The sequence below is a fragment of the Tasmannia lanceolata genome, unplaced genomic scaffold, assembly GCF_043159265.1.
Source record: "Tasmannia lanceolata isolate RefF3 unplaced genomic scaffold, GAP_Taslan_0.1 ptg000015l, whole genome shotgun sequence".
Lineage (NCBI taxonomy): Eukaryota > Viridiplantae > Streptophyta > Magnoliopsida > Canellales > Winteraceae > Tasmannia > Tasmannia lanceolata.
The window spans coordinates 47,753,984-47,777,987 of record NW_027518692.1 but is presented as its reverse complement, the minus strand read 5'-3'; the positions used below and the strand labels follow the sequence as shown (position 1 = coordinate 47,777,987).

The 24,004-nt window shown below is 38.6% G+C and overlaps 2 protein-coding genes across 2 annotated transcripts; one reads left to right on the top strand and one right to left on the bottom strand.

Annotated features, from left to right (window-relative positions):
- Positions 1-5,735: 5,735 nt before the first annotated feature.
- Positions 5,736-13,267, bottom strand: LOC143891644 (uncharacterized). Its single transcript, XM_077396187.1, has 2 exons — positions 12,941-13,267; positions 5,736-6,195 (listed from the first exon to the last, which is right to left on the bottom strand). The coding sequence occupies exons 1-2, from the start codon at positions 13,121-13,123 to the stop codon at positions 5,932-5,934; spliced, it is 447 nt and encodes a 148-aa protein (XP_077252302.1). The 5' UTR covers positions 13,124-13,267; the 3' UTR covers positions 5,736-5,931.
- Positions 13,268-16,187: 2,920 nt separating this feature from the next.
- Positions 16,188-18,908, top strand: LOC143891643 (gibberellin 2-beta-dioxygenase 1-like). The gene is made up of 3 exons (XM_077396186.1): positions 16,188-16,709; positions 17,412-17,757; positions 18,434-18,908. Exons 1-3 carry the CDS (start codon positions 16,312-16,314, stop codon positions 18,671-18,673), a joined length of 984 nt encoding a protein of 327 aa, XP_077252301.1. The 5' UTR covers positions 16,188-16,311; the 3' UTR covers positions 18,674-18,908.
- Positions 18,909-24,004: the final 5,096 nt, after the last annotated feature.

Here is a 24,004-nt window from a genome sequence, read left to right as displayed (position 1 = left end):
CTGCCCCAACCTATTATTACCACTCTTTGTTTCAATGACAATATTGTCCGATTCAAAATGGATTGTGACCCAAGACCCCTAAAGCAAGATCCAAAAATCACTCTGAAAAGGATCCGACTAATAAGGGATCCAAACAAATGGTGATCAAGACATTGGTGGATAAGATCCGAATTGGATCCACTGGCACCTTACTTCTAGTAATGGAATCGAGTTAATTATTTTTTATTTATGTATCAGCATTAGGCTGACATTCTTAGGTATGCAACCTCTTTCTAACCTTTCAGTCACTATTATAATAGAAAGAAAGCTAATCAGAGAGGATTCGAGTAGCATTTTGAAAACAGTGGAAACTCTAGATTTCTTCATATCAAGAGTTGAGTTTAGGATGTTGATGTTGCTTTCCCAAGTCCACTAAAAATCCTAGAATCTGAGGTTGGACTTTTGCAAGACAAGAGTCTTCCTTAAGAAAGGGATCTAATTAGATGACAACCCATATAAACATTTTTAATTTTTGTACATGCTTACAAAGGTGGCAACCAAAACATCCCTTCTTAAATGCTAGGTTATTTTAAGGCTTCTAATTCTAAGGTGGCATCTTGGGGAATTAAAAAAAGGTTCATAAAAAATACTCAAAACCTCGAATACATCGTCGAGGGAGCCATCTGTATGCATAGAGTATACGCTAAGGAAATCTTCCATCCCAATGCTTCCCAGAAATTAAAAAGGCTTAAGCTTTAGGTAATGGATCATATCAAGACACATTCTTGATAACATCATTTTCAGAAGAAAACGAGAGAGAGAGAGAGAGAGAGAGAGAGTATATCTTTATTCATTTCCCCAACACCATCTGTCTTATTTATCGTTGGATACATGAACAGATACATGAACTACAAATTTATACCTTTACAAAATGCAAAGCCAACTGTTGATTGGCAGCCTTAAATAACCACAAAACCCACCATAAAAATCAACAAGCCATACCCTTAATCTAATTCAAGATAAGGAAAAGAAAGAAAGAAAACCCATAAGACTAGAACATCTTAGCTCTCTGATCTTTCTTCCGTAAGGAAAAATGTACATAGAGAGATTGAGAGAGAATGGATGAAAACTTGATGAAATCGAATCGGGTCTTTGAAGTTGTCATCCATTCGTTGAAAAACAAGGTGATTGAGTCAGGAACATCCATCTTTTTTCATTTTCCCAACACCATCTTTCTTATTATCCTTAGATAAATGAACAACAAATTGCCTTCACAAAATTCAAAGCCATCCTTTGATTGACAGCCTTAAAAAACCACTATAAAATCCTCATCCCATCCTTCAAAAACCATATGGAAGGAATGCTGCTTGAGAAGAATGGAAGGCAGGATCAGCAACATAAACTGGGTCATAGAGAAAGTTGTGAGTGATTTAAGAGCAGTGAGAACTAGCCAAAAATTCTCGAAAGAAATCAGCATGCTGGACCGGCTTGCTTTAGAGGATTTGAAGATTGACGTTCGGAATCAAAAAATTAGCAGGGAAATCTGGATTTGGTGGGAAAGACCTGTGTGTGGTCTTTTTAAGCTTAATATCGACGGGGCGACAAAAGGAAACCCGGGAGAATCAGGGGGCGGCGGAGTCGTGCGCGACTCTAAAGCAAAAGTTATCTTTGCCTTCGTCTATTTCTATGGGATATCCACCAACATGGTGGCAGAAGCAAGAGCGCTCTTCGACGGTCTTAGGCTACGCAAAGCTTTCGGAATAGTGAACCTCATTGTAGAATCGGATAGCAAGGTGTTGATGGATCTCATTTCAAAGAAAGAGAGCTACCCGTGGTCCATATCCTCTTTCTGGACAGAAATGATGTTACTCATAGATCAACTTTGCCTCTCCCATCAACACCTATTCAGAGAAGGCAATAAAGTTGCGGACGCTCTCGCAAATGAAGATGTTATTACCAAATCGAACCGAATTTATCAAGGCTGGTCAGAAATGCCGACCACGGCCCGTGGGGCTGTAAGATGTGATGCCTTAGGTCTTCCAAATCTCCGGTCGATGATGACCTAGGTGGTGGGCGGTATTAAGGGAATGTGTTGTTTTTGGTTTTTCCCCTTTTGGTTTCTGATTTAGAGGCGAGTCGTTTAGCCCTCTTCTTGTAATTTTGCAAATTCTATATAATATTTTGAGGTCCTCCCCGGGGCAGCAATCTGTTCTGGGTTTAAAAAAAAGAAAATCCTCACCCCATCCATCAATACAATTCAAGAACATGAAAAGAAAGAAAGTAAGCCCATTAAGACTTCACTAAGCAAAAATGTACATAGAGAGATCAAAAAAGAGAATGAAAGATTGATTAAAGCAAATTGGGTCTACGGATTTGTGGTCGAATCTTTGCAAAAGAAGGCGACCGAGTCGGGAAGATCATTGTGGCAAGCAGAGGAACCAGAAGGAGGGACAATACCTTTTGGTAACATGGCTGAGAAAGGCCTTGATTCCAAGTTCTTGGTCTTCTTCTCCTTAGTCTTCTTGAACTCTTTATTCAACAAGAAGGGTCTTGTGCTCTTGATCTTGAGCACTTGGTATCTGTTTGGCACATGTAAATGAACATTGGGTTGAATTTTCTGTGATAGAGAATGGAAAGGAGAGAGGAGAAGAAACAGAAGCAAGAAGAGAAAGGCCCAAGAGGCCAAGGAGAGGTTGGAACCCATGAGAGTTGGGGTTTAGGTGGTGATGATGCATTTGCATTAGGGCAACAATAGGAAGGGATGTCACGTAGATTCCAAAAGAGTTGCATATATAGATTGGTAAATGATATATTTGCCCCCATTTTCTTCCTTGGCCCCACCGCTTCTAGTTTAAATGGGTAGTCATAATCATGGTTTTAAATTTCGACCGAAATCCGAAATTTCAGGCCGCAATTTTGGATCTCGGTCGAGACCGACACCAAAATGTACCGAAACGAAATGGCCGAAACTTACCAAATTTCGGCCGAAATTTCAGCAATTTCAGCAAAATTTTGAAGAAAAATATTAATTTTTTATTCCTATACCAAATTTCAGCCGAAATTTCGGTAATTTCGGCCTAAATTTCTGTCCCAAAAATCAAAATTTTGTACGTCTGTACTGAATTTCGGCTGAAATTTCAGTTTCGGCTAGGTCCAAAATTTCAAACTAAGGTCATAATTCATAAATAAACTAGAGCGGGCTGGCCCAAGCAAGATAAGGGGGCGATATATCACTTGCCCATAGATTATTATTAGACTGGAAAAAGGTAGTCAACAAAACTCAAAAATCATTCTCCTTTGTTTGCTTTTTCTTTTATTAAATCCTGATTACATTTTTTTTCTTTTTGGGTGGTATTATTAGCTTGGAAATTATTGTTTATAATCTAAAAGTGCTCTTGGTTCCCTTTCTTGAGGCGTCTTGTCTTGGGACCTATCTTACTTCATGACGCCTTTATTCCTTCTTTTTGACCTGAGAAAAGAAGGGGGGATGTCCCCATTTTTTCAATTCATTTTTTTTTTAAATTTGTGTATTTCTCTCACTTTTGAAAGGCTAGTTTATATGGTTAAGACAATTACATTATGAACACTATATAACTTGAACAAGAAAATTGTAGATGAGAATGTAACTACTAATCTAACTGGTCTTAATGATGAAAGCTGTTCGATCACGACTGTTGATCTGGTGGTGGCCCGGGGAAGAAAATGGGACGAATGTATCATTTCCCTTAAAATCATTTTCTTCTAGTATAGACAGATTAAATGCGTAATATTGCGATTAATGAAGGATTAAGTGTAAAAACCTTCAATTTCAGAAGATTAGAACAAAACTACATGAATATATTAAAGAAAGTGAGAATTGACAGATCCTTAAAAAGACAAGAGTGGCCCTCAAAGAGACTGAACTTTTCTAACATGGTTGGACTGAGAAGTAGGGATAAAAAAGGGCAGCTGGTGTTTGTTCCGGTGAACTTTAACTTGATGGGGGTGAATGAGTTCGACAAGAACGATAGAATGATGCTTGAAATGCATGAATCAAGGTACCTTTCTTTTGCTTTAAAAATAATTAATTGGATTGGAAAAATGATACGAAGAAACGCTGGTCCTGGTGCTGTTCATGAGAGAAATCCTAATGTCGTCGTGTGTACATTTATAGGGGTGATAGGGTAGGGCCCACCATTTACACATTATGCTTTGATGGGGTGGAGCCCACCATACAAAGTTTTTAATCAATGTGTCCACTTCGGATCAGATCCGCCTGTCTTGGTCATGTCTTTGTCATGATCCCTTGAAATCCCTTATTAGTCGGATCACTTTCGAAGTGGTCACGATCCATTTTGAATCAGACCATCAATCCGACTGTGCTATGTTCTACACTCGTTAACTACTTCTCTTTTTTTTTAAATCCCTTGCCAAGGCTTTTGGGATCCTACTTTTTGAGTCTGGGTCATGATCCAGTTCGAATCAAACCATCCCACTGACATTAAGGCCCCGTTTGGATGTCCAAAAGATTTAGATTTGGACTTCTCACATTTGCAGTTGAGATTTGGAACATTTCCAAATCAGTGCAAAAAAATCCATGGCAATTTACCTTCACCCTCATTGCTCCTCGACCTTGCTGCTGCAGCAGTAACAAGTCCCTCTCTCTCTCTCTCTCTCTCTCTCTCTCTCTCTCTCGGCTTTTGAGATCCTACTTTTTTAGCCTGGGTCATGATCCATTTCGAATCAAACCATCCCACTGACATTAAGGCCCCATTTGGATGTCCAAAAGATTTAGATTTGGACTTCTCACATTTGCAGTTGAGATTTAGAACCGGATAAGATCCTTAGATTTCCAAATCAGTGCAAAAAAATCCATGGCAATTTACCTTTACCCTCATTCCTCCTCGACGTTGCTGCTGCAGCAACAACAAGTCCCTCTCCCTCTCTCTCTCTCTCTCTCTCCTTTTCGTACAACATGAGCGTCAGGATGATTGATGTGTTTTGTATCCAAATACAAAAACATGAGGTATCCAACTGTGGCCTACGTTCTTTTTTCCACTTGGAATTTATCTAGGAACCCAGGTGCACCTGAAATTTTATTGAAGGATAAAAATAGTACAAGAAGGGAACATACCACCTCACCTCAAAACCAAAATAAAAGGAAAATTGCTTACAACGTTAGCTTCTTGTATTTAATTACTAATTATTATTAATTATGGAATTTGCTAGGGACCATAGCAGAAAGGCATGTCGCAGCTGGCTGTTACATGTGAGAGCAGCCACCTCAGATGACTTAATTAAGATGAAACTTGCTAAGAAGTGAGCCTCCGTTGCTGCTGTCACATGCAAGCCAGCCACGAAACGTACCTTTCTGCGATGGTAGGTAGCAAATCCCAGTAGTTACATATAAATTAACTACTAAATACCTGTAAAAACCAATAAATCAATTTTTGTGATATAACATATTGCTTATAAGTTACCAACATATGCTACTTAGCACTAATAACACTCAATAATTACAATTAAGATCACATAAACCAATGTACCCCTTAGTTTGATCATGACATCACTTTCGTCATAGATGATCACGATCTTAATTAACTTTTTTATCCCAAAGAATTTAGAGAATTTGTGCTTTGTTTAGATGAATATGTAACTAGAAATCCTCAATGGGATTACTTGACTACATATGAGATGCCTTCCCTTCAAGCTAGCAAGCCAGGTCTATGCCTGTAAATCTGCCTTGGAATTTTCAAACTACTAACTATGGCCCTAACTTCAAGAAGATCCCAAACCTCAACATTACTACAATACCAAATCTAAGGAAACAAAGCTTGGTATTTGTTTTACACAGCTGAATTATTACTATCCACCTTCAAAGTAAGTTTCCAAGCACAAAGAAAACAAAACTCCAGTTCTAAATGTCACCCATTTGTGTAGACAGGAAAACTTGAATGAGAAAATTTGGTAAGCTCACTCTTTAATCTCTTCAGCCTCATATTCATCATCATCATCATCCTCCTCGTCATCCTCATCATCATCCTCATCATATAAGCTGCTTCGGGGGAACTTACTGAGATCAGCCTTTCCATCATCATCGGTGACAAATTCGAGCCCATATTTTGTGTCCCTGTGTTTCACAAGAAGCCAACGCAAAAGCCGGTCTTCCTTGTTCAGGTAATGAAGTTCCTTGTTGATGTTGGGTGTAGCCATCATTGTCATCTGCATAAGTTGACCCTGCACAAGCGCCAGACGTATGGAACGCATTGGTGACTCAAAAGTTCAGGAAAAAAAAGTTGTTTCCACTCATTGGAAGGAAAAAGAATGTAGATTCACTATGCATCATGAATAGGAGACATGTTGGTTCCAGATTAGGAAATAAGGTGCCAAACATGGCGACTTAACATAACCGAATACAATTATATAATAAAAAGTAGATTTCTTTTATTTAAAATGCCACAAAATAAACCAGTCTCATTCATTACATAGAACTAAACTACACAGTAATGCAGTCAGATTCTCAATTCTCAGTATCTGCATTAGAATAAGGTATCCAATATCAACTGAAGGGCTGACCAACCAATGAATGAAAACTTTTTTTGTAAAAAAACAAATTACAGAGGCCGCAGAGATTGCCCCACATACAACACCGCCCTTTTTTTTTAACGGTAGCAAGAATTCATTAAAAAGAAAAAGGGCAACAAAGAGAGTCAACCCGAAAACTACAGAGCGAACAAACACAAAGAAAGGGATAAGAAAAGAAAATATAGAGCACAGCCCGACATCAAGGAGGTAGAAAATCAAACCACTCCAACACCAACCTATCTGCTCCTTCCTTAGCCAAATGATCCGCCACACTATTAGCCGATCTCCTGACATGGTTAAAAGTGATAGAGGACCCCTCAATCTTGTCAAAAATCTCGTCAAAAGAAAAAATGAGCAAACCTCCAAGGCGGAACCGAGGATCCCTTTAACCATCGAATGGTATTTAGCGAATCACCATCTACTATAACCTTATCAAGAGATTCTCTCTCCAACCGAATAATTCCTTCATGGACGGCTCTAACCTCCGCTACACTAGCATCGGTTACACAAATTGGCCCAGAATACGCTAATAGTACTACACCACTTTGGTTTCTTAGCACCCCTCCTATACCTCCCGGACCTGGATTCCCTAAACTGGAGCCATTGAAATTGAATTAAATTAAAGAAAATTAGGAGAACAATGAGCAGAAACTTACAGAAGAGGACAGAAGCGAAGCTGAGCCTAAGGGACTCCTCAGATAAGCCTAACAAGAGATGACAATGGAGAGCAAAGAAAAGAAATAAAAATTACAACAAAGATTATACAAATCAAAACTGGAAAGCTGCAAAAGCATAATCACTGAGAATGAAACAGAGTGCCCGCGGGGGAGAGTTCCGAGTTTTACAGCTTGAGATACCCTGGTGGGCAAACCAGTCAACAGCTCGATTTCCTGGCTAAAGTACAAATACGAGAACGGTTGATTTTGATCAAAGGCTTCTGAACGTAGTTCAGCTTCAACTCCCAGAAGGAGGTGGGTCCCATCTAGGATGAGGTTCCTCGACGAAGACACTGCTCATCCTAATCTCCTCCAAAGATCTGTCGAAGGAGGTCACAGAAATCCCATTGAACGTAGAAAGGTTCAATACCCACTGAAACACCACGGAGAATCTGCATTCTTTTGATACGGCATTAAACCCTCTCTTGTTATTTTCCTTCCATACGATCCCGAGAGCAACAACAAAGAACAAGTTACCCCAAAAATCCGAACTCTAGAAGACTATGGGGCAAAACACCACAACTCAAAATGATCAGCAATTTGACCTGGGAGAACTCGATTGATTACGAAAAGGTCAAAAGCGAAGTACCAGAGATCACTCATAAAGTGACAATATAGTAGGAGATGATCTACAGACTCAGCCATGTTGATTTCTTTGTGTGAGGCTACACTAAAAAAAAGTAATAGTAGACCCCCCTTCAATGTTCTGTCTCCATATCATTTATCTGTCCAAAAGTTTGTGCAACCCATCTCCCACCATGAAGTAGATTCCTTTCAGGGAGAAAGTCAAGAAACTTGCAATTAAAGGTTATTTTGGAGAATATTGACATTGTGATTCTCAGACATCCAATATGGGAGATCTTATATGTTGCGTGGGCGTGCATTTCCACGGAAATACACTGAATCAAAAAATAGAACGGGGCATGCATGTTTGCATGATAAACCATTCATGTGGTGATCACTGTCGTAGATAGGCTTATGCCCCCACAATTTTCTCAATAGGATGATCCTAACCCTTCGATTTGCGTAGCTTTCTAAACCATTGTTTTTTGAACTTTTAGAGCCATCCATTTTACACCAAATATGTCGAAGGGTTAAGATCTATGGAGGAGTTCATTGGGGCACTGCCTTCCCACAACAGGGGGTTAGATCATATAGTTAGATGTGCCCCACTTTACTTTTATGCGGTCGTGGATTTACAGTGATCTACAAACCCACATATCATACAAAATCTCCCAATAAAAAATGCTCATTATACTGCTATAGATTACAAAGGACTTGCTTTCGACAAATGTCTTGGTCCATGGAATGCAAGGTGGGTGGAGTATTTATTGGTAACCCTGGTCCAACTTGCTACAAATATCAAATATTGATAACACAAATCTCCTAATAGAGAGTTGAGACTGATCCCAAGTTGGCAGCTAGATTGTGATTGGCATCTCAATTACTTTGTGAGATTTTTTTTATTTTTTATTTTTGGAAAAGCCGACCCCAACTAGCTTGGGACAAAGGCTTTGTTGAGTTGAGTTGAGTTTTTATTTTTGGAAAAGATAACAGCTTTCATTAAAATTAATTACAAAGGGGGATCTGCAAACTATATCTCTAATCTTTATAGATGCAACTAGCATGCTTCCATGGCCCACAAATCCTCTCCAAAAGCCATGCTAGCACAGTCGAAGAATCCACATCGATGATAAGGGATCCGCTGAAATCTCCCCCTTGAAAATAATAAGACTTGCGAGAAGAGCCTAATAGAATATATTGAAAAAAATGAGAACCGAGATGGTCCTCGAGAGAACATGAAGAAACACTAACACATACAATGATAAATTACAGAAATAGTCAAGGGGGGAGGAAGTCAAACCACTCCAAACTCAATCTACTCACGGACCTAGCTAGAGTATCCGCTTCATTGTTCGCAGATCTCCTTACATGATTAAAAACTATGGAAGAACCATCTGTTAAGTCGGAAATCTCCTCAAAATAAGATAAAAAACTCCATGGAGGGGCAGCCAAGCCACACAACTACATAATCACATTTTTAGAGTCACCCTCCACAATCACCTTATCGAAGAGATCTTTATCTAGACACTTGATGCCGTGATAGGCCGCCCTAACCTCGGCTTCACTTGAATCACATACCCAGATAGGGCCGGAATAGGCCCATATCACCGAGCCCATAGAATCTCGACAAAGACCCCCAATACTAGCCGGCCCGGGTTTGTCTAGGCTAGAACCATCAAAATTAAGTTTTAATACCCTAAAAAACTAAGCGAGAAGAGCCTCGTTTGAATCAGTCCTCCCTATAGGCCCAGAAGAACTCATCATAACAGTCCCATTGCAGTCAAGAAAATTGCACCAACATCTCCCGTCAGTCCCGAATTGCATACAGAACACCCATCAAAATTATTTTTTAATACATTTTGGTCCAGCTACTTCCATCTGGCTTTTACTTTCTTCCTTGGGATATTTCCCTGCAAAAATCTCATTCGAATTCCTCGTGAAATCACGATAACAGAATCACACGAACTCTCTTCTAAATGCTGTTTAACTTATTACTGCGGCCCTGATTTTCCATATCAACTTTCTAAATGGCTGCTCTTCCTTTAAAAAATTTTCAGATTCCTTTCTTCCCAAATGTTCCAAAGCACTGGGAAGTGGGAAGAACGTCATCTTCCAAACAGTCCTCCACATTGACCCTAGTTGCAAGCATCTCTAAGCATTGAAGAGGTTGCTTAATGTCCTTGACATAATCCATTTTAAGCCAAACCAGCCCATAACTCTCAACCACACCTTGCTGGTCAGATTGCAGTTGATAAAAATGTGATTCAACCCTTTCTCATTAGATTCACACAACATCTATTTGCCAGTAAGAGTCCTCTCCTTTTTTAAACAATCCAGTGTTACCTTTCATCCAAAGTGTTGTCCAGACAGAGGATTGAATTTTCGGAGGTGCTGAGCTTTCCATACATTCAGCCACTTGAACAAAGGTTGTTCCTCATTACACAAGCTAAAACAAAGCATGTTGATGAAATTATCAGTTAGATCAGGAGCCAACAAACGACGATCACCTTCAACCAGCGAAATAACACCACATTTGATCCTAGCTAGTCTATAGAGACTGAGAACGCTTGAGCAAGAGACTTGAGAACACTTGAGCAAGTGAACTTGGACCTCACCGAACATCCTACCAAAACCTATGTCCCAACCGTAACCCACTCTAAACCTAACCAATGGATAAAACCCACTCTTGACATCACATATGGACCTCCAAATACCTAATCTCACACCCTTCCCATACGTACCCCAACTATTCATCTTCAAAGAGCTTGCCTTTCTTCCCCAAATCTCCACAAGCACTTGGCCATAAGGGCTCTATTTCGATGAGAAATGTTGCCTAATACAAGGCCTCCATACCTCTTGGATATTTAATCACCTTATCCCATCTAATTATGCAACCGCTTCTCATTAATTTCCATTCTCAAAGGAAATTTCTTTGAATTTGCTGAATTTTAGTAGCAATCGCCATTGGGATCTTGAACAAGGACATAAATAAGTAGGTAAATTAGGAGGAGCCACTTTTATGAGAGTCACTTTCCCAATGAAAGATAAGCTCTTCCACCCTGCCAATTTCCTTCCCATTTTGGGGTACCACATTCTCCACAAAGGAATTTAAAAACCAAGATGAGCCAAGATACGTTATTGGAAGAGGATCTGTTCCACATCCAAAATAATTAACAAGAAGCTTCGAATGATCTTCCCCAATATTACACCCCACCAAAGCACTCTTTCCGATGTTTATTAATTTCAGCCACGATACCCATTCTATCAACTTTACCGCCACCTTGAGGTTGATGATTTCCACCATAGTACTACCAAAAATTAGATTGCCATCTGAAATTTGTGAGTATTAGGACCCACCCATTAATCTTCACGCCCTCAATGTATCATTTTTCTTAAGCCATATAAAACATTCTCCTCACCCCCTCCCCAACCAACATAAAGAGTAGGGGAGATATGGGATTTCCTTGCCAAATGCCCCTTGATCTCTCAAAGAAGCTTTCTGGTCTTCCGTTCATAAGAATAGAAAAGGATGGGTTCGACATAAATGCCTCCATCCAATCTCTCCAAAATTTTCTGAACCTCATCCTCCCAAGAAGATAACACATGAAATCCCAATCCACGTGATTATATGCCTTCTCCATGTCCATTTTGCAAACAACATCTTCATGTACATCATTCATCAATGAGTCAAGATATTCATTGGGTATAAGCACTCCATCTAGGATGTTTTCCCTTTAACAAATGCCTCTTGAAAATTAGAAATTATCTCATCCATTACCTTCTTAATCCTCCAAGCCAAAGTCTTGGCAGTAATCTTATACATACTACTAACTAGGCTTATTGGGCAATCTCTAGCCCCATCTTTATTTTAGGAAAAATAGTGATGAAAGTCGCTTTCAAGTTTCTAACCCTTGTTTATCTTCCCCCATGTATGGAACCCTTCCATCACCTCCTCACATCTCTTTTAACCGAGTCCTACAGCTCTTTAAGAAATGCCACCATGGATCCATCCTGTTCCAGTGCCTTTTCACTTCCATAGATAGGATGGTCTCCCTTACTTCTTCTTCAAACTCTAACTCAAGCATTTCAGCCGATCTACTATCGATTTGTTTGAACTCAACCCCATCAAGCCTAAGCCTCCAACACTTACTACTAAAACAAAGCTCCTTATAAAAGTAGACGATTGTATTAACAATTTTATCTCAATATTTTACCACTTTGTCAACAATTATTGGTATCCGATTTCTTTCTACAATTGGTAACTTTGTTCTACTACGCATATTTTTGTCACCGTACTTGAGCAAATAGTGTTTGATTTTTGACATCAACTTGTCTCCTCAAATCTTAATATATTCTCACATTCAAGCCTATGTCTCTCTATCCTCCATTTCTGCATCAGATAACCCTTCATAATAGGATTCATTTCGCCACTGCAAATTTACTATAAACTAAAAAGTAGAGCATGTGCAGAGTCAAAATTTAGAGACATCTCAAATGCCCATAGCAGGAACAGATTTAAGTTAAGATACCTACTTTAAAAAAAAAAAAAAAAAGGACAATGCATTGAATAGAAATTTGCTATAGAATAGATCAGATTCTCTCTGTGTCTACATACAAAATTGTTCAATGACTAACAATGGAATGGATTTCAAGCTGATCAGCAGAAAAAGGTGAGACCCATAGCAGCCCTTTTTTAATGCAATAAATTTAGGGGTGCAAATTAGGGTTGAACTTTTACCATAAAATCGGATCATGTTCGGGTCGATTCAAATTCATTTTGTTAGCAAAAGCTCGACCAAAGTAGCACCCTTTAAATAAATTTCACATACATTCCCTTCATTTTTAAATGAATATAAGGCATTAATTGAAAAAATGACTTCTCAAACGTTTCTAGATTACGTTGCAAGATCACAAAACCAATTGAAAAGGGAAAAACCTATCATCTAGGGCAACAAACAAAATAACATAATAACACATCATTATAATGAAAAAAAATAATAATAATTATTCGTAGTGATGGACATAGGAGCACATAGCAACATCAAATCCACTAGTAAAAAGAGTGATTTTAGACATGAGAAAATAAAGATGAAAGGAAATGAGAATTAGATATGAACCTGGTAGTATCTCCCATCAAGCTTCTTGATACCATAACCTAAATAAATCTTCCCAAATGACTTAATATCAGTAAGAACACCATTTCTTCTATAAACATGCTTGCCCACTCTAGCTACCAAATCCATCAGAGATTCCTTTGTTACATGGGGTTTTAGCAAAAGCATGCAATCATAAAGAGGCATTTTTCCCCCTCTTTTTCTTCTACAACTGATCTATACCCAAATAACAAAATCCCCTCTTTCCTTGGGGCTAGGGTTTTTCTGGGGAATTTGGGGTTTTGAGAGGGGGAGATGAAGAGAATAAAAATTTCAGAGCTGTTAGGAGTGTATATGCTCCAGAACAATTCATGAATGCTCATTTATTAAGACAAAAATACCCTTATCTCTTTAATAAAATGATCAGCATACCTTACTGACACACGTGGCGATATTAGCGAAACTATTTGGCAAAACCCTGACACAGGCGTGTTCTCATGTCGTTTTCTGGATTTCTAAGTAGTAATCAATTTTACAAGCTAAAAGCTTGATTTTATAAGCTAAAACCTTGATTGTACATTTTTAAGTTTGTAAAATCCAAGTTTTAGCTCGTAAAATCCTCGATTATAAATCATTGTATCTAGTAAGAATACTAACCTAAGGGCGCCCTTACAAAAAACTATCAAGGGCCCATATCAACTAAGGCTGTTTGGATATGCGGATTTTAGAATTCGGGATTTCTTCAAAATTGTAGCTAAAAGACAAGAGAAGAAGCGGACGAACCATTGTTTTTGACTTCTCGCCCTTCTTTCCGTCAGCAAGAGAGTAGCAGATCCTCTCATATTTCCAGGTTTCTAAAACCTCAAGATGCAGGAGGGATTTTTATAACCTGAATTTCTCACTTAAAATCCAAGAAATATTGTTTGGATAGCATACACGAGCTTGATCACGAACCCTCTTTTACACTGTTTTCAAACTAAAAACCTAGATTATATAATCCGCGTGTTTGGCAATCATGAAAAAATATTTCATGGAATATTTGTGGACCCAGTAGTTGTAAGAGATTGGAAAGGGTTTGATAGACTTGAGCATGGGAGTGATGGGAGCATGAAAAGCCCCTAAAAGCAGGAAAATAAAATCCCAATTTTAATTAGCATATTTGTTATCACCATTTTTAGGGATTTCTCGAGAAGTATCCACTCCTACCCTATCGTTTATCGCAGTTGGGACCATGAATATTCCTTCGTATAAATTTTCAAGGTTGCCAAACATGCCCTTAATTATATACTTTTTGTGTCATTTTGTGTATTTTCTGTGCCCTTACAAATGCACTTTGTTGAGATGGTCCAGTGGGGCTTCCTTGTAAATGATTTTTGGATGGGCACCCTTCATTTTAGCATTCCTCTAACGTTGATTTTTGGGACCTGGCAAACGGGCGGGGCGGGCCAGGCCAGGTTTTACCCGGCCCATATGGGCCAGGTCGACCCCGTGCCACCCGGATTTTTTACGTATTTTTTAAGATTTTATTTTATTTTTTTTGGTAGAGGGATTTGCCAACCACCTTCGCGGATGCTGCAAAGATCCGCCCAAGTGCCATGTGTGCAAAGGTGGCTAGTTAAATAATAGCAATAAATAATAATCACGGTACTAAGTTTTAAATGAAAAATTACGGGAAAATGGAAGCAAAGCAGAAAAATTACGAAAAAAATACCAAAAGAATATACTAAAATATGACAATTACCGTAAAAACTACAGAGAAGATTCAAAACTTATGACAATTACGGAAAAAAGGCCAAAATAAAACTTTTGCTCTTCTCTACGGGCACCGCGGGTCCACCCGGCCCAGCCCAGTTTTGACGGGCCGGGTGGACCCGCGGGAGCAGACCCGTAATTTACGGGCAGGCTGGGTGAACCCGTGGGTCCGGGTCACTTTTTGCCAGGTCTAATGAGGCCCAATACTTTGAAGGTTTGGCATTGGGTCCCACATAGCAGATGCTCAGTCTTAATGGAGAAAACTTACATGGTCTTGACCCCCACGAAACACGGATGCTACATCTATAAGATCAATACCTACAAAAATTAATCTTTTAGCATTTCTTGACAGGCCCCTAATTGCACCCAATTGTCAAAGGTCCTAGGGTCATTGTGGTCCTAGCTAGACCTTTGGTCGCCCGCCGTGTGTAAGAATATGATTATCTAGATACGATTTATATTTTGAGGTCTTAAATAACCTCATTGTTCTAAATAATGTATGTAGAGACTAGAGATACTTTTATTTAAAAGCTCATTTTCCTTCTTTTGTAGGGACCCCTTTTGCTCAGACCACTTATTTATATGGTAATTGGTAAGGGTGAGAAGCAAGGTCCCAAAGCGGGCTATAGGTGGTTTGAGTTTAAATCAATATCCAACCGAAAATGACCCGCCTCATTTTCAGCAAGAGATCAGGAGAAAGCCTCCCCTTCCTCCCCTGGGAGTCAATTCAAAATCCTTTTTTTCTACAAACCTAAATAGCCTCATCTGACTTTATAAAGAATTTGATGTATGTAGAGATACTTTCATTTGTAAGGTTCAAATAACTTTCCTGGAAAAAAAAAATTTTAAGACAAACATTTTTGGTGAAATTTTTTTGATTTTAAGACAAAAATTTTTGGGGGAAATTTTTTTTGAAAATTTTTCTTTCCACAAATTAGAGGGAAATAATATGATTCCGCTTAATTTAGAGGGACATCTCCTTATAAGTAAAAATTGAATGAGATATGCTCTAGTTATCATTTTAAAGGGATATCCCTATAAATTAAAGGTCCTACTAAATAAATATTGAAGTGAGGTGGTTAAAGTTACTTTTTTACCATTAAAAAAAAAGGGTACTTTTTTATGTGTAATCAATCAATGGAAAAGCAAGCAAATTCTGGAAAAGTTTTTCTTGTGAAAACTTCTCTTGAAAAGCCCTGCAATCCAAACATGGCCTAAATTCCTAGTTAGTCAAACAATATTTGAGTGAAACTTCAGTAGTCTGTTCCTTCAAGAAACAAAATTAAAATATTAGGGAATCTTCTTGAATTGATATCTTGCTTAAAGAATTGATCAGCTTTTATCTATTTTTAGATGGTTGGTAAGGAAAAGAAAATGAAGAAAAAAGCAAATTGATATCTTCCTTCTCCCCTTTTTCAAATAACCCACATTTTATTTCTCTTTTTTACCTCAAACGTGAGTATTAGTGTCAAATAGACAGCAGGCCAGATGTCTTCCATTTGTCATCCCGTTTGTCATTCTGCCCATGCATTGCCTCACATCCACTCCTATTTGAACACTCCAATCTCAAAGCTCAATCCCCACAATCCTCCCCTTCTTTCAAGATTCTTCTGTTTTTTATGTACCTTTTTTCTTAAGAAACCATGGTGGTTTTGTCGATACCCACGTTAGAACAGATATCCTTGATAAGTAATGACAAACCCAACTTTTGTTCTGGTATTCCTACCATAGACTTCATGAAACCAGATTCAATACCCCTTATTGTCAAGGCTTGTGAAGAGTTTGGATTCTTCAAAGTGATCAACCATGGTATTCCGTCGGAATTCATGGACAGATTGGAAGGTGATACTATGAAGTTCTTCTCTTTATCTTTACCCGAGAAAGAAAAATCATACCCTGATAGTTCATTTTGCTATGGAAATAAGAAAATTGGGTCTCATGGAGATATGGGTTGGGTTGAGTACATTCTCTTGTCACTCAATGAGAATTTTGATTCTCAAAGATCTTCGGACCTTTATAGAGAAATCAAAGAAACATTTGGGTAAGAACAAAATTGACCCGCCATAATTTTTTATGTTCAGTGCTATGTTTTCACTATGATATTACATGATCCTCGTAGATATTTCTTTTGCCGTCTGTTAGAGATAGTTTTATTTAATCATTTATACTTCTAACACTCCCCTCATCCCGTGTGGCCTCTCTCTATCTCTGTCTCTCTCTCTCTCGTTCGGTTCTGAACCCGGGACCTGCCGCGAGGCAATAGCTCTCATACCATACAAATTACTCCAAAGCTTAAGCTGTTAGAGATAGTGTTATTTAATTATTTAGACTTCAACACTCCCCTCACACCCTCACGTGTGGCCTCTCTTTTGGGTTGGTCGTACAGGTGGCATGTGTAGCTCTTCTTCTGGGTTGGCAATACACATGAATTTTTAATATCAAGGAGTTGTTGGGTTCTGTTCGAAATGGTGTTATTTAATCAATTTTTTGTTTAATCATATTTAATTATCTATACTTACAACACTCCCCCTCACATGTGGCCTCTCTCTCTCATTTTTTTCCTTTTGGGCTGGCCTGTGAATTTTTAATATCAATGAGTCATTGGGTTTTGGACTCACGACATGCCGGGGGCAATAGCTCCGATACCATGTGAACAACCAATCAGTCCAAAAGACTTAGATTAAGCTGTTAGAGATGGTGTTATTTAATCATTTATACTTCAACATGATGGGTTTTCTTGCAGCTCTTCACTGAGTGATTACATAGCGGCCGTGAAGAAACTGGCGTGTGAAGTTCTTGAGCTATTAGCTGATGAGCTAAAGATTCAACCAAGGAATATTTTCAGTAAGCTTTTGATGGATGAAGAGAGTGACTCTATTTTCAGGCTCAACCACTACCCTCCATGTCCTGACTTTCAAGCTCTGAACTGTAATCTGTCTGGATTTGGAGAACACACCGACCCACAGGTCATTTCAGTTCTGAGATCCAACGACACAACAGGCCTGCAAATATCTCTCAGAGATGGAAGTTGGGTCTCAGTCCCACCTGACCAGAACTCTTTTTTTATCCTTGTTGGTGATTCCTTGCAGGTAAAGTTTTGCATCAAATTCAGTTGATGGGATCAATAATTAATCTTCAGCCTTTCTTTATCTCTGCAAAAATTTAACTTCCAAAAGTTTTTATTATTATTATTATTATTTGTAAATTTTGAATTGAAAGCTTTTATGGTTTTTGACTTTTTTTAAACCCAGATTTTATCTAGGAACCTGGGCGGCACAGTAGAATTTGATTAATATGGAAAAATAGTTACAAGAGGAAAAATAGTTACAAGAGGACATAGAACCTTGCCTCTAACCCACCAAGACGCAAGAAAAAATGAAAAAGAAAAAGAAAAAAACTTTAACCCTATAATAAAAAGGCAAATGACATTCATTTAGTGCGAATAGAAGGTATACATGATTGGTCGCATCTAACAGCTCCTCGTATAGAGTTCTTGGACAAAGCAGCTCAAAAAAAAAAAAAAAAAAACCCGCATTAGTGTTTGTGTCACAAGTATTATTGGCCAAACTGTTGCAACAAGATTACCTTCCATGAAAATGTGAGTAATAACAAAATCCATAGCATATAGTATTTGTGCACGAGGAAATTTGTCTTTACCTTTGATAATATTGACCAGGACTAATGGTTTTTCACTTTCTTTAATGGGTTTTTGTGGGTTGATTTTTTTTTATCCATAACTTTATCCTCCCCTTTTTTTCTCTGCAGGTTCTAACAAATGGGAGGTTTAGGAGTGTGAAACATAGGGTATTGGCCAACAGCTTGAAATCAAGGGTTTCCATGATCTATTTTGGAGCACCTGCTCTGAAAGAAAAGATAGAACCTTTGCCTATGCTCATGAAAACAGAAGAGGAAAGCTTGTACAAGGAGTTTACATGGCGTGAATACAAGAACATTGTGTATAAATCTAGTTTGGCTGACGAGAGGCTTTGCTTCTTTGAAAAGTAGAGGTCATTGTTCAGGGCTGTTCACTGATGTACTACTTCCCTTATTTGGAAAGTAGGTGGGTCTGTCAAACTAGGTTGGAAAAGCTGAATTTGTCTGCGATGGAAAGGAAAGGGTATATGCTTTTTACATCAGTGTAGCTGTGTAACTACAAATGTAATGTCGTGAATGGATATCTTGTTTCCACGTATACTAGATGGGAACTATAATAAGAGATGACTTTGAGTAAATTTAATTATGGAAGTATTTGTTTAGAAATTATATGGTGGCCACCCTTTACATATAAAGGGCGGAGAGATAAAAAATCAACCACGTTGATTTTTTATAAAGGTAAAAGTCAAAAAAAGAGTTTGACCTAGATCAAAAATCAAGAGGAGGGTTTTTTCTCTCTGCGCTTGTTGTTTGACTGTCGGCCACTATATAAAAACTCGTATTTGTCACTTCTTTTGGGTCTTCAAATCCATGCTGCTAAGAAATGAGTTCTAAGAAGTGAATGAAAAATGGCTGAAATAATCAGACTCGAAAGAGATCTTTTGAATTTCTTGCCTTTTAAGATAAATGGGAATGAGGCCATGTTTGGCAACCATGAATTTTTTTTCCATGGAATATTTGTTTAGTATGGTGAGAGGGCTAGGGAGGGTGGGATATGAAGAGATATGAGATTGTATCAGTGAGGTTAGGGTAAGAAGTGGCTAAAAGCAGTGAAAAAATAAATTTTATTTTGATTAGAGTTTTTATTTTCCTCGTTTTGCAGCCTTTTCTCACCCTATCCTCACTCATACTTTCTCCGGTCTCTCCTTGTCCCAGCCTTCTTAGCCCTCTCTCACCACCTGATAACCTAAGATTCCGTGGAAAATAGTTTCATGGCAGCCAAGGGTAAGGAATCTATATAGTTATCACAAGCAACAATTATTTTTGCATCATATTTTTCCCTCCTTTTCTTTTCTACGTCTGTGAATACAAATCCGGATCAAACCTCTCCCCCTCCATGCGGAAGCGACGCGGACAATCTCTCCCTTTCATGCGGTGGCAACGTGGAACCACGAGATAACTACACCGGGTAAAACTCACGCCTATAAGCTAGCCGTTAGAGGGAGGGTGCTCATTCCCTTATAACCCATCCCCATCAATTTCACTTATTCGATGTGAGACTATTTGCTTTAGCGTGGAACCTCAACAAAATCATGGAAGCATTAAAGTAATAAACTAGAAGAAACTCATCACAGAAGTAATAAAGAAATAAGGCAGAAAGTCATAGCATACGAATAAGACTTAAAAGAGAAATAAGAATATTTTCACTATCTTTGAGATTAGGTTTACAAGTTACTCTCTTCTTCACCACTCAAAATAAAAAAATTGAATCTATTTTCTTAACCCTAAAATGAATGCATGCACAAACTATAAATACCAAATATAATTACTAAAAAAATTATCCCTAACATGGTTGCTTATTTCTCCAAGGGAGATGATATTCCACACTTTTTCTAGTATTTCCACCTTTTATTTGTCTTTTCCTGAAAATGACGTCATTTTCATGAAGGTAAAATAGACGTCATTTTACTCCTATATTTCAATTTAAAAAGTGCTCAAATATTCTGTTATGCTTTACGTCGCAAGAAAAACCGAGCTGAAAGGATAAATAAAAGGGGGTGAAAATACAACCCTTCTCAACCGTTGGAGGTTGAATTATCATTTGCCTTTCTTAAAACAGATATATGAATTGTGAAGAAAGTAAAACACTAACTTGCGTGTTAAGCTATTATGTTGTATCATGCTTGTAATAGAATAAAACTTGGCTTCAGATCCGTTTGGAGGAAGTTCCTCCAAACCCTTTGCGAATATAGTGTAGTAGCAAGGGGTGTGGAAATATCAAATCCTCCCATGCTATTAAAGGGACTTCCTCTAAACTGTTCTGAAGCCAAGTTTTGTTCCTTGTAATACGCTGTACATTTGCTGATTTTCAAATTGTAATGTAAATGAATAAATTTGTCTACAGGGAAAAGAAGGGTTTTCATGTGCAGGTCCCACGCTATTTAAAACCTACTAGCAAAGATGATATTTTCACTCCCCCTCCATTACATGCAGGCTCCCCTTATAACCTGATTTGACGTGACCTTTGTCTAACATGAGGCTGATAATATCATCACCCCAAAAAAAGGAATGTGATGATTTTTATTTTTTTTACTCTACCATGAGGCTACTACCCCATTACTCTATTAGATAGAGGGGAGAGGGAAAGAGTGTGAAGAGAGACACATAAATCCCACAACTCTGCTATGAATAACATGGCCTTTTTCAAAAAAATTAGCAGAATGCCACCTTAACAGACAAGAGATTGACAGATAATTAAGGTAATGGGTAAATCGTCATTTGGGGTTTAGCTCGTGTTTGCAATCAAATGTCACATTACTCCTGGCTTTACCGGTAAACTAGTAGTAAAGTTACCCGTATTGTACAACCAAACAGGCCCTTAGGGGTTGAGATGATCGATTGGTCCTTCCCCTCCTCCCTAAGCTTGGGAAATTGATTTGCTTTCGCTGGTTTTAGGAGAATCAATAGTTGGAAATCCTAACCCTAGCCCTGGAAAGCCTAGTTAAATCTTTTATCTCTTTCATGGACTGAAACTCGTTGAAGAAGAGGATGATGATAAGAAAGTGGCAAGACTCCGGTCATAATTTTTGGTTAGTAAGAGAGGAAAGTCGAGGATATTTTCGTCATTTGAAAAAACTTCCTCTAGTGGTTCCCCACTACTTACCTAGACCGGCAAACGGGTGGGCTGGGTCACAAATTTGGTGAACTCGGACCCCACCCGTATGGCCCGGGTGGACCCGCGTGTCACCTGTTTTTATTACCACACTATAATAGGATAATCCAAACCGTCCATGTGATGGGCCATAACGTAAATAAGTTGTGCCTAAAAAATCGTTTCCATAGGATGATCCTAGCCCTCTGCTCTATGGAGGAATTGCATATTATTATTTATGGAAACCTCTATAGATCGGAGTGCTAGGATCATCTTATGGAAATGATTTTTGGGGCACAACCTATTTACGTTGCGTTCCATCACATGGACTCTTTAGATCATCCTATGATGTCCTTACAGTACTTTTTGAAAAATAGTGGGCTATAAGGGCTTTCACCATATAAAATCTCGATCATGTGGGTTTTTACGGACACCCGCAGGTCTACCTCAAGGTGGCAAGCGGGCACGGCACAGAAAAATCAGGCCTGGAAGGGCCCGCGGGCCGGGCACGGAACGGCACCGAAGGGTTCACGGGCTGTGCCGTGCCGGGCCGATTTTCTCCAAGGCGAGCACGGCACGGCCCGCCCGGCCCGTTCAATCACATTTTTCAACCAAAGGACTTAAATATCCAAAAAACAATAATTCTTGGATCCTAGCCCTACAATCTATAGTGGAACTGCATACTATGGAAACCTCTATAGATCTGAGGGTTCGGGTCATCCAATAAAAATGATTTTTGGGGTAAATATGCAGCCCATCAAATGGATGGCTTGGATCATCCTATGGGGTAAGTCTTATACATTTTGAAAAATACTTTACTATATGGGCTTACACCATATTACATGTATATCGTGTAAACTTATGAATTTTATATGGGAAAGTGATATATATATATATATATATATATATATATAAGAATAGAGTTCCTAAGGTGTCACCTCATATAGCTTATATGAGGTGACGCTTAAATATATAAGAATAGAGTTCCTAAGGTGTCACCTCATATAGCTTATATGAGGTGACGCTTAAAAACATAAGGGGCCTACTTTGTTTGGATGATCCAAAGCATTCATTTGATAGGCCCTCACATAGATAGGGTGTGCCCAAAAAATTAACTTCATAGGATCATCCTAACCCTTCCATTTGTGGAGGTTGAAATGGATGGGTATAACCTCCATAAATTTGCCCATTTTTAACCTTCATAAATGGAAGGGTTAGGATGATCCTATGGATCTGATTTTTTGTAGGCACTATATCCATCTAAGGGCCTTTCAAATGAGTGGTTTGGTTACCCAAAAAATGTGGGCCCCTTAAGTTTTGTGAGCGCCACCTCATATAAGCTATCTGAGGTGACACCTTAGGAACTCTATTCTCTCTCTCTCTCTCTCTCTCTCTCTATATATATATATATATATATATATATATATATATATATATATATATGAGGTGAAAAATACTTTTACTATATGGGTTCACATGGTAATTTCACATTACCATTCTCTTCAATTCATCTATTCATAGGCCCACAATTTCAACGCGGCAAACGTGCCGTGGGGCAACCAACTCAGAATGAATACCTTAATTTTGAATAAAATTTTCTTTGAGACCTCCCATCTTTATAATTTTTTTTTAAGAGGGTTGCTATAGGAAACTACTAATCACTTTTGGATAAAAAAAACTATGCAATAAACTCGTGCCATGTGTCAAAGGGATGAGAAACATAAGTACTAAAATAACTTTGTAATAAAATTGTTGGAGGGGGTATTTTTGAGATTTTATGAAATATATAAGTTTTGGACGAGAATACCCCCCAAACTAGCCGTTTGAAACACCTTTTGGGGGTATTCTCAGGTTTTTTTTTAAAAGCACATTTTTTAAAGGGGGCATCCGGGCTCGCGGGCCGTGCAGTGCCGGGCCGCCCAACCAAGCCCGGCATGGCCCGCGTGTCACTGTATTTTTTAAGAGAAGTGATATGTTCAACCCCTTTTTTACTTGGGACAGCCCCCTCTAGTGTATTTATAACCACTCTTTTTACACTAGAGGAGGCTGTCCCAGGTACAAAAGGGGGCAAATATATTATTTCCCATATCTTCACCCCCTTTTCTTCCCCGGGAGACTCCCTCTAGGGTATTTATGACTACTCTTTTTAGTTTTTACAGTAAAGGAAGAAAAGGTTGTGAATCCCTTTTTTAATTTTGTCTGTTATTGAACATGCATGATGCAACCCGAGTTCCAACCACTCTGGGAAACGGTTAATGCCTGTGAAATAGTCGAGGTAGCCCTCCCCGGTATTGCCGTGGCCCAAAACTTGTTCTTGTTGGAAACGCATCCTGCAAACGGATGTTTCTAATATAAAAAAATGTCCTCCTGTCGGTCCCTTTTCTCCAGGGGGCCATCCCTCTGTAGCCATAAAATAGACTAGAGTCGGTGGCCTGGGGAAGAACACGGGGCAAAAATATCACTTTCCTAATAATAAACAAATAGGGCACGATATTTCCACTCTCACCCATGTAAATGTATTCACTTTCAGGAAAAGACAAAGAAAACGGGTGGAATATCATTTCTCATACAGAAAAATGTTGAACAGGCGG